General features: G+C 47.0%; 5 protein-coding genes across 5 annotated transcripts; all 5 read right to left on the minus strand.

The window, feature by feature from the left end:
• Positions 1-699: 699 nt before the first annotated feature.
• On the minus strand, positions 700-2,031 carry DSM5745_09485 (uncharacterized protein; the record flags this gene model as incomplete). Its single annotated transcript, XM_026751501.1, has 1 exon — positions 700-2,031. The coding sequence occupies one exon, from the start codon at positions 2,029-2,031 to the stop codon at positions 700-702; it is 1,332 nt and encodes a 443-aa protein (XP_026599849.1).
• Positions 2,032-4,164: 2,133 nt separating this feature from the next.
• DSM5745_09486 (uncharacterized protein) lies at positions 4,165-5,550 on the minus strand (the record flags this gene model as incomplete). Its single annotated transcript, XM_026751502.1, has 1 exon — positions 4,165-5,550. The coding sequence occupies one exon, from the start codon at positions 5,548-5,550 to the stop codon at positions 4,165-4,167; it is 1,386 nt and encodes a 461-aa protein (XP_026599850.1).
• Positions 5,551-5,868: 318 nt separating this feature from the next.
• On the minus strand, positions 5,869-6,652 carry DSM5745_09487 (GNAT family N-acetyltransferase; the record flags this gene model as incomplete). Its single annotated transcript, XM_026751503.1, has 2 exons — positions 5,869-6,125; positions 6,184-6,652. The coding sequence occupies 2 exons, from the start codon at positions 6,650-6,652 to the stop codon at positions 5,869-5,871; spliced, it is 726 nt and encodes a 241-aa protein (XP_026599851.1).
• Positions 6,653-7,304: 652 nt separating this feature from the next.
• Positions 7,305-8,636, minus strand: DSM5745_09488 (uncharacterized protein; the record flags this gene model as incomplete). Its single annotated transcript, XM_026751504.1, has 1 exon — positions 7,305-8,636. One exon carries the CDS (start codon positions 8,634-8,636, stop codon positions 7,305-7,307), a length of 1,332 nt encoding a protein of 443 aa, XP_026599852.1.
• Positions 8,637-9,373: 737 nt separating this feature from the next.
• DSM5745_09489 (uncharacterized protein) lies at positions 9,374-10,990 on the minus strand (the record flags this gene model as incomplete). Its single annotated transcript, XM_026751505.1, has 1 exon — positions 9,374-10,990. The coding sequence occupies one exon, from the start codon at positions 10,988-10,990 to the stop codon at positions 9,374-9,376; it is 1,617 nt and encodes a 538-aa protein (XP_026599853.1).
• Between the last annotated feature and the right edge of the window lie 1,887 nt (positions 10,991-12,877).

Genomic DNA, 12,877 nt, shown 5'->3' on the forward strand with positions numbered 1-12,877 from the left:
CTTTCACAGGCAACAGCTGTAGGTGGGCTGTTTGGTGCACCTGCGGTGTAAAAGATTCTTCTCTATACCTAAGTGCACGTAATAAGATCCCAGTAATGCCTATAGTATCATGAATGTTCAAGTTGCCTACGCCTTACGCGTTTACACAGCTTCCCAAGTCTCACGAATCCTTACTTACATATAGTACTGGGTTTGCGGTGACAAACATAACACCCAAATGCTTTAAGACATTACCTACTGAAAAGATAGCAAGAGGTCACCTGTTTAGCACAAATATCACGCATCAACAAGGGATTTGCTAGCGGAGAGATGGTGCAGTCACAAACCATCCTGTGTTTAGGCAGAACATCAAAGGCTACAAGGGACACATTGTCTAGGGAAATGGTTAGTGAACAGAATAGGTTTAAGGGAACTATCATATGCCATATTCAACATCATATTTATTGCAGATTGTACCATAGATGCGCACAATCTCAAAGCAAAGACTCGAGAAAACGACTTGGATACAAAATTAGGGTGGAAATTCACAATGCATTGAAGTATAGAAAGGCAAAGAGGCCAAACAAGAATTTAACAACTAGACCAAAAGAGGAGGCAGAACAGACTGGACGACCAAAAGCCGAAAGGACCACGGACGAGGGCGAGGGCCCCGTAGTGCCGGAGTTGTATAGGTAGGAAATGAGGCTTCAACATACCATGTCAGACCACAGCTGCTTGCCGCAGCGCCTCGACCGCAGAGCTCATGTCCTCACCCTCAAGCCGAATCTCCGAGGTCGCAGGTTCAACGCCGTCAGCCTCGTTCGTCGAAAGGGTATACCGTACGTCCTTGGTACGCGGTAGGACCAAGTCTTGACCATGTGCGATGGACGGAAACGTAAGGCCCTTGATCTCCGTTTCGGGTTGCTGCTCTCGCAAGCTATCCCACGTAACTTTATTGATATAAAGGGAACGCAGCTTTGACATACCGATATTGCTAAGCCTGGAGAGGAAGAGATTTGGACTTGCCCATTTGAATTCGAGATTCGAAATCGTCAAGTGCTCCAGGGTCTCACGATGGGGCGCTATGAGTTGTGAAAGTGGCTCATGTGGCTCAAGTGGTTCCATGTGGAGGACGTGGCCCTCCGTTATACTCAGCCTCTTCAGCTTGAAGGTCTGGGACGGGCTGTCCGACCCCAGAGCCTTGATCAGATTCCTTCCGCCATCCGTTAGTTGTATGGATAGAGTCTCGAGGTTGGTGGCTGCACTCATGAGCCGGGGCAAGTACACCGTCTCCATGTGGAAGTTGTAGGAGGGCTTAAGGCGTAGCTCACGCAGGTTGGACCACGCTGCTGTGAACGCGGGGTCATCGAGGTGCGCCGTGTCAATACGGTCCTGGTCCAGCCCGCCCTCCTCGTGCTCAAGGATAGTGAGTGACTTGATTGGGATCTGGGCCTGGGTAATGATGTGGATGAGAACCATGTATGCGTCCGTGGTGGTCAGCGCGTCATCGAAGGTTTCGCCGGGCAGCAACCTTGGGAAGATGAGGCGGGGAGCTGTCTCGCCTGATTCAGCCTGGCCATTGTCACGTTGGCCTGGACTAGTGGCAAAGTTATAATCTGTGGGCTTTGTCATGGGAAATGAGAACGACGTACAGTTAGGGAAACCGCGAATGACCTCTCCCCAGCGCCGTATGCTCTCTTGGTCGCTCACAAGACGCCCGTCGCGCCGGCGCCATGCAAGACCCGTTCCCAGGCGGCATGTCCACCAAACAGGCTTGCCCACAATATTGAGCTCCTTCACGTGGGGGGCAAGGTGTGAGTTGCTAAGCTTCTCAAGCCTTGCTAGGGATTCTCGAGAGAAGTCAGTCCTGAGGTTAGCAATTTTCGCTCGTTCATAGCGGTTGACTGTGGCGTCTTTGAGGTAGTGGCAAACGAGATGGACATTAAGGAGGTCAGATAGATCCAGGTGAGATGCTATCTCGCCTATCATTTCAGGTGGCAGGTCGCAGAGCGCCATGGAGCTTTGGCTCGAATGGCGGTTTGAATGGCTCATGTTGGGGAGTTTGTTCTATAAAGATCGGGACGTGTGTTGTCGGTCTGGAAATGAGACGAAGATGTTGGATTATTTAGGTCTAATGGTCAGTAACAGTGCGTTCGCAGTTATTTATCACCGAAGCCTGGCAAGAAGTACAAAGAGTGAGTATTATAAAAGCCTCGACCTTTGTGATGAACCCTAACAAAGGACCTTTTGTTTGTATCAATCAATGGAATGGCCTTTGTATGCCTTGTGGCCTTACTCTGGATAAAAGGAAAGGCCAGAACCTGGCAAGAAGTACAAAGAAGGAGTTTTACAAAGCCTCAAGTTTGTCATAAACCCAAACAAAGGACCTTTTGTATGTACTAATCAATGGACTGCGCTTGTTATGCATCGTGGCCTGAATCTGGATGACAGAAAAGCTCTGACCCAGGCAGAAACTACAGAGAGAGTATTGCAGATGTTCAACTTCATGATAAACCCTAACAAAGTACCTTCCGTGTGTATAGATCCAAGGAACTCCCTTGTTATGCCTTGTAAGCTGATGAAAGAGGAGGGCGGACCGTTTAACGACTCTTTGGCCTTTACCTCAATGAAGCCATGTCTAGGCCATATGGATTGGGAAGCAAAATTGATGAAACAACAGCTTGAACCATAAAGGAGAACCGGCTTAGTGGTAGTTCTAGCTGCAGTCATTTCCTGAAGCTCTCCCAGCATAACACTCAACCCCTGACCTTAGATGCCAGATCTATAATTAAAATCGCAGGAGGCCACGTCCATCTGCACCTGTAATTGTTCGTGAAGTGTATCCCATTACCCTGATAGACCAGGTTGGCCCCAGCCGAAAGTCATGGAAATGACAGTTCCCTGAACACCCTACGCCAATCTGATAATGTTCAGACTGAGATGCTTAAGAGTCTCGCGGTGACTCAGTATGAACTTGGCCAGGCCCTCGCCGGATGCACGCTCGTTGTTTCCGAGTTTTCCAGCCCTAAGCCTCTTGATTGTCACAAGGCGGCCCAGCAGTAGTAGCCCAGAAACCTCTGGTAGCCGCACGGTCAGACTTTCCAAATTTCCAGCGAGCTTGAACAGCTCAAACGTATAATCCCCGGTAAACTCGATCGGCCCAGCTCCATCAGTTAAGGAGATCTTCAACCCCCGCAGCTTCGACAAGCCGCTGGGACGCTGGAGGTAGGCAATTTCAGCTTTCTTGGAATGGAATTACAGAGGTCCCAGCATCAACTGTTTCACTTGGATGCCCTCTCGAATCATGACATTGACCAGCAACATGTGTGCCCATTGACTACCATACCTTTACCGTAATACCCTCGATTCACAAAGCTGTCCTCTGGCTTGCCTTCTAGGTAACATACCCATGGCGTTCACATCTGTCTCATCCTCATCATTGAGATGGTGTGAACAAAGTGAACTACCACCTGACCACGCCACTGCGCATCAATGCTCATTGTTAGTCAGTTTGAATTGCTCGCGGCAACAATGAACCGGATCTTGGTAAAGGGGAGGGGAATACATTGCAGAACTTGACTAACATTCACCCCAAGATGTTGAGGATGTGCTGTCTGCTTTGAGGATTTGCGGGGGTCTTTGTTGAACCCTTTGTAGGATGCCTCGCTTGAACCTTTACCATTGAACAAGGCCATTACGGACAAAGAAAAATCTCATGCATGTGACTTGCGATGCTATGCCTATGGGGAACGTGATATCCCAGCTATGTTCAAGTACAAGTACATGCCGAAGACTTGAGAGCCCCTCGCTTGATCACCATGAGACTCGGGCTATGCCTGCGTGGACATGCCCACAACTACCTCAATGCTCATGCCACTTCTAGGTACCTACCAAGGAACTACTGCAGGCGTGAAGCCTATCTAAATAACTCAATGGTCGGGCCTCATTACGAATCGGCGTCTGAGCCTCCCGTTGAAAATGGACATAGATTGTGAATTAGGCTACCTGCCAGCGCTACCCTGCATTGCTAAATGAAGTTTTGCTATAAGCCTTGATTTATCCATGAACCAAAGAAATCTAGAGACACCCCGAGAAAAAAGCCAAACAAAACAGGAAAACATAGATGCCACCTCCTACCACCTCCAACGGTCCCCAGAGAAAAAGGAATGTGACTCCGCGGCAGTCCTACTGAACACGCGCCTTTGCCTCAAGATCGCGCAGCGCAACACCAACATGAGGAGCCTGTCCTTCGAGCTCTATCGTAGACGTCGCCGCGACACCGTACGAGCGTGGTTGATACTTATGCCTGAAGTGTACCCCAGTATCCTGATCAACCCAGTCAACAAGGGCTCGGAAGACCGGAAACGAAAGTCTTTTCCCTACGGTTTGCCCTGTGCCTTCCTCGAGACCCTTCAAACACAGTGATCGCAGAGCAGATAGACCTTGTGCAGAATTCAGAGTGTTAAGAAGATACCCGACTCCCCCGTCCAGCAGCGCAATATGCTCAAGATTTAGACGCTGGAGTGTAGCGCGGTGTCGACAGATGAACTTGGCCAGGGACCGCCCAGATCCAAGATACGCTCTGCCGCACAAGCCCAGCGACTTCAGCTTGAATGTATGTGAGGTATCTGTCGCAAGACGCCGGAGTATACCCAAGCACCCATCCATGTGCAGTGTCAAGGCGTCCAGGTTGCTCGCGAGTCCGATAAGGCCGGATACATAGCGTTCCCGATCACCAGCCATCCGCCAACTACCGGGGTCAATCTCCAACTCCCGTAGATTCGACCACGCGGCGCGGAAAGCAGGGTCGCGCAGGTGAGCTGTATCGACGAGATCCATGTCGAGATATGGTGGCAAGAGCACGAACCTCTCGACGGGAATACTAGCGCCCCGAATCACGTTTATCAGTACCATGTATGCGTCGGTGTGGTCTAGGCCATACGAGAATGACTCCCCGTTTTCCAGCCGCGGGTCTGGCTCAGGCATGTTGTCGTGGTTGTCCTCGCGAGACCACTCCGGTGTTGTGCGTACTGTCGACCAGTGGCGGACCTCGGGCGTCTCGTACACCTTGAAAGATGTGCAATTGATAAGTCGTGCAATGGCGTCCTGCCAGTCCTTTATGGACTCCTGGTCGCTCACAAGCGGGGCTTCACACTTCCTTCGACCTGCCCTTGGCGCGACGCGACGCCATTCAGTGCCCGTTCCAAAATGGTGGATGCGATGGTTAGGATTGAAAGTAAGCGTCAGCTGTTTGACGTGGTGGGATAGACGGGTGTCCTTGCTCAGCTCGTCGAGGTCGATTAGTGAGCCGGACGTAAGATCAGTGGTTTGGGTGAAGTACACGGCGGCTCCGAAGTGGTGGTACGTGCTGTCGTGGAGGTAGTGGTTCGCAAGTCTCAGGGACTTCAAGGCCTTGACGTCCAGGTTGGATGCTATTGTGCCTACTATCTCCGGTGGAAGGGTGCAGAGTGCCGCGGTGGGCTCAAGCTGCCTGGCTTTCTTGGGCTTTGCGGATGGAGGTTCGGACGCGTCCATGGGGCGCTTCTTGCTGGGATGAGTGGTGGTTTGCATGGTGTGGGTATGTAGATTGCGATCTTGGTAGGTGGATGGAATTGTGAAAATGAACTTGATGAGGTCCGGGTGGTGGCAGGACGGAGGTATTTATACCTGGTGTGGAGGAGTCCAGGGCGATTGGAGTGAAAGGAATGATTGAGTCATAGGTATCAAGTGAACAAACAGACCTCATGATGGAACTACAAACGCCTGTGAATAGACTGCCCTTCTTGTGTAACATGGGAGTGAATGCAGTCCTTGATATCGTATACAGCTGCAAAACTATTGAAATCTCTAACCCATAGTTGCTCGGCAGAGCGAAGCGTATAAGGAATCTCAGATAGCAGCACCACAAACTTCCCGTACCATGAAATAAGTCGTATACTCCCCCTGCCCACCATACGGATCAAGCCTCTGCACCACGCGGTCCACCTCCTTGAACCCAAGGCGATCATAGATCCCCCTGGCAGCATGAAAGGCAATCGTCTGCACAGGGACCCCAATGCTATCCGCAAAGGCCAGCCCGCTCCGCACAAGCGCAGTGGCAATACCCTGGCCTTTTCGTGAGGGGTGGACGGCGAGGTAGTCGAGTTCTGGCATTTTCACTCAGAGATGGACTAGAGGATGGAAGGGAACTGGGAACAAACATACCGATATACACCTTCCCCCGGACATGCCTATCCGCAATGGCATGGATCTGATCATCCATAGCCCCCATGTCGGTCCTCGGCGACCACCAGGCTGACAGCGCGCGTTTCTCGAATTCCTTCTCTTCTTCCTGAGGAATACGCGGTACCTGAGCATCCGGCCACGCGACTCCTTCCCGTCCAGCTGCATTCTGATCAAGGCCCTCCGGGAGCACCCATCGCGCATACCCCACGACCTCGCCGGTAGTGGGATCAATGGCCTTCTGGTGACGCATAGTCTGCCTGTTCTGGGACAGACTGCGCGGATACCGAAGGGAGCATTGGTCAATAAGGTAGCTCAGTTCTATATCCTTAGGCCACAGCAGTCGCCAAGAGGGATCGGTCCAGAAGGCGCTCATGTTGTTGTGGGCCAGGGCCGGGGCGTCGGCGACGGTGCAGTGGGTTATTGTCCACTGGAATTTGTCTTGGGACATGTTGAGTGGCAGCTTGGTAGGCCAAGTGGTAGGCAAAGCGCTGTGTATAATATTTCTGAGTGAGTGAATTTCTCACCGTGGGTAATGGACAGATGGCATCTTGATAAGCAAGAACCACCTACAACGCCTAGGCTGAATGCATCCTAGTCACTGAGACTACTCCAAAGACACCGCCTGCTTATCGCCTGGCTCATAGACTTCCGACAGACATCATTTTCTAATCTCCAAATTGCAGGCCCTGCTTCACGTATACAGAGTAGCTGCAGGCTTTGGCAAAGGTTTATGCCTCCCTACCCAACCGTTCGAATACAACACAGCTTCGAACTTGCACCATCTCAGATACAATTGATACTCCTTGATAGAAAGCACATAGGGAGGCAGTCACTCGTCGCTACTTGAACCCCGGTACGGCAACGTTTACCCAGGGCCGGGGATTCAGCTGGGCAATGTGATTCATGCGATCTCCGAAAATATTCTTGGTGTCTCCCATTGAAACCTGCTCTAACTGATTTTATTTAGGTAGTTGTCCAATTTCTCAAATAAACTCAACAAAGACGAAAGCAAAAACCAAAATTTGAAGCGCCCAACAGTCATGCTGTGGCCAAAACACCAACGCCCGGCCCAACCATTCATCTGCATCACGCCTTCATGTTTATTTCAAGATCTCCCAATAGTCACAGACCATTTTCAGCAGGCGATCTACCCTAGGTCCAGAACCCTGGATCTGATTGTGGAGTTTGGAGTGTGAGAAGAGGAGACCCTTCCAAGGCTTCCCAATCTTGATGTCAGTCCCCTCACGAGCCCTCGGGAGGCGAAGATACCGTCGATCCCGTGCGTATGGATCGCCCGCTGCGCATTCTCCTAGATCATGGAGGTTGAATTCCTGCAGCTCATGGAAGTTACGGTCTCGGAAGGTCTCCATGAGATACCTCAGCCCTCCTTTCTCCACGTCGACTGAGTACATCCTGAGGGACTGGAGAGTCCGCCGATGCCGCTTTATCAAGCACGCCAAAGACTCCCCCGATCCTAAATGTCCCCTTGTTATGTCTAGGCGCTTCAGCTGGAAAGGCGGCAGTGACTCGTCACTGGCTAGGCCCCGGATCAGAGGGGTTGCCAGATCCGGATTCCCACCCCAGGATGAGAAGCCCAGCGTCAAATCCTGGAGGTCAGGCGCGATTCTGAGCAGGCTCAAGGGATACTCAGCGTCTGGGGCCTTGTCGGTTTCACATACATAGCGAAGCTTGCGCAGGGGGGCCCACGCCGCACGGAACGCCGGGTCCTCCACATGCGTGGCGTCGAGAGCGCGTGGGACGGGCTCCACCATGAAATCAACGTCGAGCTCTTCGACCGGCATCTCAGCGCCGGCAATGATCCTCATCAGGACCATGTAGGCATCCGGGAGCTCCAGCCGTCCCTGTTGCCGTGCATCGCCAATCGGGAACTTCCACCCCAACGACCACCCGCCCGCGGGCGCGGGCGCGGCACGCCGTATGCTGTAGTCGGCCCAGTACGCCGACCGCTGGTCAACGCGAAACGCTCGACAGTTTACGAAGCGCTTGATGACGACCTGCCAGCGCTGTACTGAGGCGCTGCTGACGATCCATCCCGATTTATTGCGGCGCCATTCAAGCTCATCGCCGTAGTAGAGATAGTCACATGTTGTAACCCTGAGATGGCGCACATGAGGCGCTAGATACGGGTGCTTGCTGATCTGCTCAAACTTGCGTAGCGATTTCGATGAAAGATCTGTGCTCAGGGTCGGGAACCCGACTTGGCCGAAGTGGTAGTAGGTGCTTGCGTTCAGGTATTTGCAGACCCGCCGTATCTTTTTGAGATAGCGGAGGGCAAGGTCGTCTTCCAAAAAGTAGCTCACTATCTCGCCTATTAACTCGGGGGGCAAATCGCAAAGCCCGGTCGGGGTGCGCTGAGTGGGCGGGTCATCTGAAAGGTGTAGAGACTGGACTTGGTTTGACAATGATTGCATGATGATGAAGTTTGTGTAAGGATTAGAAGGAGATTGCACTTGTTTGCAGTTCAAGTTGACCCGGGCCAGAGCGTTGTATGTATAGTAAAGGTGTTTCATCCTCCAGTAGTACCTTACAGCGAGAAGAGTGAAGACCACGATGTATTACATAGTTTCAAACATGTCCTGACACTCTTTGGCTTTCAAATTATTCCACGTGAGAAGTAAACCCAATGGATCAAAAAGGGTACACCAAGACCTGAAACCAATGCATACTTTTCCTTTGTTAGGGTTAAACGCCTGCACCATAAACATTCAAGGTTTTTGTTGTTTCTGCCTGAGGATGATACCTCCATTCTCGACAATCTAAAAGTAGACACTAATTGAAGCACGTCGTGTCAAAGTCCGTAAGACAAGGTATCGAAACGACAATGCCCAAGAACGGGCATCCCTCGGCCACCAAGATCGGCTCCAAGTTGTACATGACTTACCCCTACCGTTTTATATTGCAACATAATGAAGATACCACATCTCTTCTACTCTTGCAGCTAAATAAAAGAATCGAAATACTCATAATATTGCTAGTAGACTAAAGGAAAGCACTCAAAGTAACTCGACAATAGGCCAGTATCCCGAGGTGACAGTCGTGGATGGTATCTGGAAGGTATCTATTGAAAGAAGAAAACTGGATCAACTCCATGACTCCAAACGCTGTCCATAACAACCGATGTATTCGTTCATCGTCCCTAACTAATAACTTAGCCGAACATCCAACCTCTCGCCTTGTCAAGCTTTTTAAGAATAACATCCGCCCTCGGACCAGAATACAGGACCTTCGAGCTTGGATAAGCCCACATTGCCGAACCCACGTAGTCGGGGTGATCAAAATAAAAGCCATTGTCGTAGTAGACATACTCCAGCTGACCCCCAGTGTCCTCATCAACCGAGACACCCTGCTTGATAGGGTCTCGAAACGCCAGACCCGCGCGTCGCCCGTCCGTGGTGTCCGCGTAGGAAATCTCTTCGAGAGTTAATGACTTCAGGGATGGTAAGCCGTTCTCGTCTAGGTACTTGAGCATTTTATGGAGAGAGTGGCGCCGCAGACAGATTTCCTGCAATGCTAGATGCTCGAGCGTATCACTGTGCTTGCAGATGACCTTGGTCAAGTTCGTTCCGCCGCCGAAATCACCGCGTTTGATTTTCAGCGACTTCAGTTTGAATGGGAGGTGCTGTTCCACTGTACCAAGATAGTAGACGAAGCGGTACGCCCAGGTGCTATGGTCGAAGTCCAGGGTCAGGGAGTGGAGGTTCGGCGCTAGGAACAGTAGGTCGACGATATACTGGCACTGCGACCCTTCTTTGAACTCCGACACGACATGGAATTCACGGATATTTGACCACGCGGCCTGGAAGACCGGGTCCTGCAGGTGCGCGGTGTCAATGCTCTTCATGTCGAGCTGGTGCCCAGGGTCACGGTTGAGACGGCCAAAATCCAGCGTGTACGTTTCGAGCTTCAGCCCACCGCGGGACATGATGGCCATGGGCAGAACATGGATCTCCGTCAGCGTCAAGTCCGGCCAGAGATCGCCGTACTCCTCCCTCTCGTCTCCGGTACCAGCCAACGCCCACGGAAGCGCACCGGAGTCGTTACCGCGTTGCGAGCGCGCGCGATTATCTTGGAATGGACGCTGCAGAGTGACGGAGCGGCAGCTCACCAGCTGCCGCAGGATAATTTCCCAATAGTCGATGCCCTTCTGGTTGGTTATAAGCCGGCCTGCTTTGCCGCGGCGCCACTCGAACCCTTCACCGTACCGGAAGCCGAATCCTGAACCGAACTGGACATGGTCGAGATAGCGTACGCGCTTGGATGTGATGAGCAGGTGCTTTACGCAGCTTGCGAGATAGGGGTTTTCGGTGAGACGGTCGAGCTCGATGATTGATTGCAGTGAGAGATCTGTTTTGAGTTCTTTGAACTGTTCCTTTGCGAAGTAGTCGAATGTAGCTTGGTTGAGGTAGCTGGACACGCAGCGTAGTCTTCTGATGTCATGTATCGAGAGCTGGATGGCAATCTCGCCGATTAGCTCTAGTGGGAGGTGACAGAGATTTGGTGTAAGAGGAGGGTACTGGTCCTGTTCTGAACACGCTTCCGATGACGGTTCTGAGGATGTTTCTGAGAATGAATCCGACGATGATGATGATGCTTCTGGAGAGGACTCTGACGATGTTTCTGAAGAGGGCTCGGAATCGGGCTCTGAATAGGACTCCGAATAGGTGTCTGAAGAGCACTCCGACAAGGACTCTGAACAAGTCTCCCAATCCGATTCGGAGGATGGTCTTAAGCCCATGGCTTTCAGCACATTTCGAACTGATTGCATTGTGTGGAGTTACTTGCAACCCGAGGGAGAGAAAACGTGTCAAGGTTCAGTTTGGGTTTCAGAATTTGTGGACAGGAAGGTGTTTATATAACAAAAAGAAAGAAGCTCTGAAACTTCGAACAAAGCAAATAAGTGAATGAGCAAGGCATTCACCTGTGTGGTGAATAAAACACTGTACACATGTGACAACATACCTTCTCCAATTCTTTAGGTAGAAACAGCTTCCAATACCCAAAGAAGAATTTCTCTGCTTTTACTATGAACCTTGAAGGTGAGTACCTTGGGCCTTGCTGTGGCCAAACTTTGGTGTTGATTCCGTTACAGAGATTAACCATTATAACACTTAAGCTCCGAGCCATATCTTAAACCGTGCTGCATAGAGCGACTTGGTAGTGTGATATCTTTACTACAAAACCCATTATTCTAATTTCTGCCCTCCATAATCAAGATAGGAATTCATGGGGTTGGGGAGGCATTGGAGAGGGTCCTCCAGGGCATTCTGCCTTGCATAAAGACAAGACACACCATAAATAAGGTCAATACCTTGCTGAGAGCAAGGGTGTCTGTTAATACAGCCAAAAAACGCATTAAAATATGATTCTTTACCAAAATATGCTTAAAATACAGCATTTTATTAAACTATATATTAAATATATATTAAATATAATCTTTATTAAGATTATTAATATATACTAAATACTTTAAATACATATTATATTAAAATTTATATTACTAAAATGAATATATATTTTTAAACATAATTATATACTATTATATTTAAAAAGGTATTGGGGCTTGGTATGAAAACAGAAAATGTAATTAAATAATATATTTAACATAATATTAAAATAAATGTTTTTAATATACTATTAAAAAATATTAATTAATTAAAAATTAAAATTAAAAAGCACTAGTATTAAATACTAAAGATCTATATTTTAGGAATAAAAGCCTATTTTATAATATTTATGGTTATTTTTATTATAGATTATAAAGCTAAAAAAGATTTATATTATAGTATTATTTAATAAATTAAAATAAGTTTAAAATTTATATATAAATATTTTAAAAAAATTATTAGGGCTTGGTGGGGTAAAATTACTTTTTTATAAAATATTAAAATAAATAATTATTATTTTTAATAATTAAAAATTAATATGGTAAAAATAAAATTCTAGTAATTAATATTACTAACATACTAAAATAATTTTTTTAAAAAATTTTAGGGCTTTAAGGGTGCCAAAAAAAGGTTAATAAAATATAATATAAAATAAGTTATAAATATAAATATAATAATAAAATCTTAAAATAAAATAATTAAGCTTTTTTGAAAAAAATTATTAATAAATATGATATTTAAAAAAAATCTAAAATTTTAATATTATTTTTGTAATTTTTTAAAATAGATTAAATATTTAAAATTAAGATTTATTATAAATTTATAATAATAAAACCTTAAAGACTAATACTTAACTAAGTATAAAATATTTAATATTAGTAAATACTTATTTTTAAAATTATTTAAATAAAAAATTATTTCTTTACCAAAAAATAAAATTATTCTAAAAGTTATTTAGTAATATAAGCTATATTATAAAGGCTATTAAATATTTTAGTAAAAAAAAGAAATAATAAAAGTTGCCTAAAATAATTAATAAAAAGAACTAGCTAATTTACATATATTACTTAAAGATAATAAGAATAATAAAAATAATAAAAATAACAGAAATAACAGAAATAATAAAAATAATAAAAATAATAAAAATAATAAAAATAATAAAAATAATAAAAATAATAATTATGAAAAATGTATAAATTACTTTTATTTATTTTATTTATTTTATTTATTTTATTTATTTTATTTATTTTATTTATTTTATTTATTTT

The sequence above is a fragment of the Aspergillus mulundensis genome (genome assembly GCF_003369625.1).
Source record: "Aspergillus mulundensis strain DSM 5745 chromosome Unknown scaffold_12, whole genome shotgun sequence".
Taxonomy (NCBI): domain Eukaryota; kingdom Fungi; phylum Ascomycota; class Eurotiomycetes; order Eurotiales; family Aspergillaceae; genus Aspergillus; species Aspergillus mulundensis.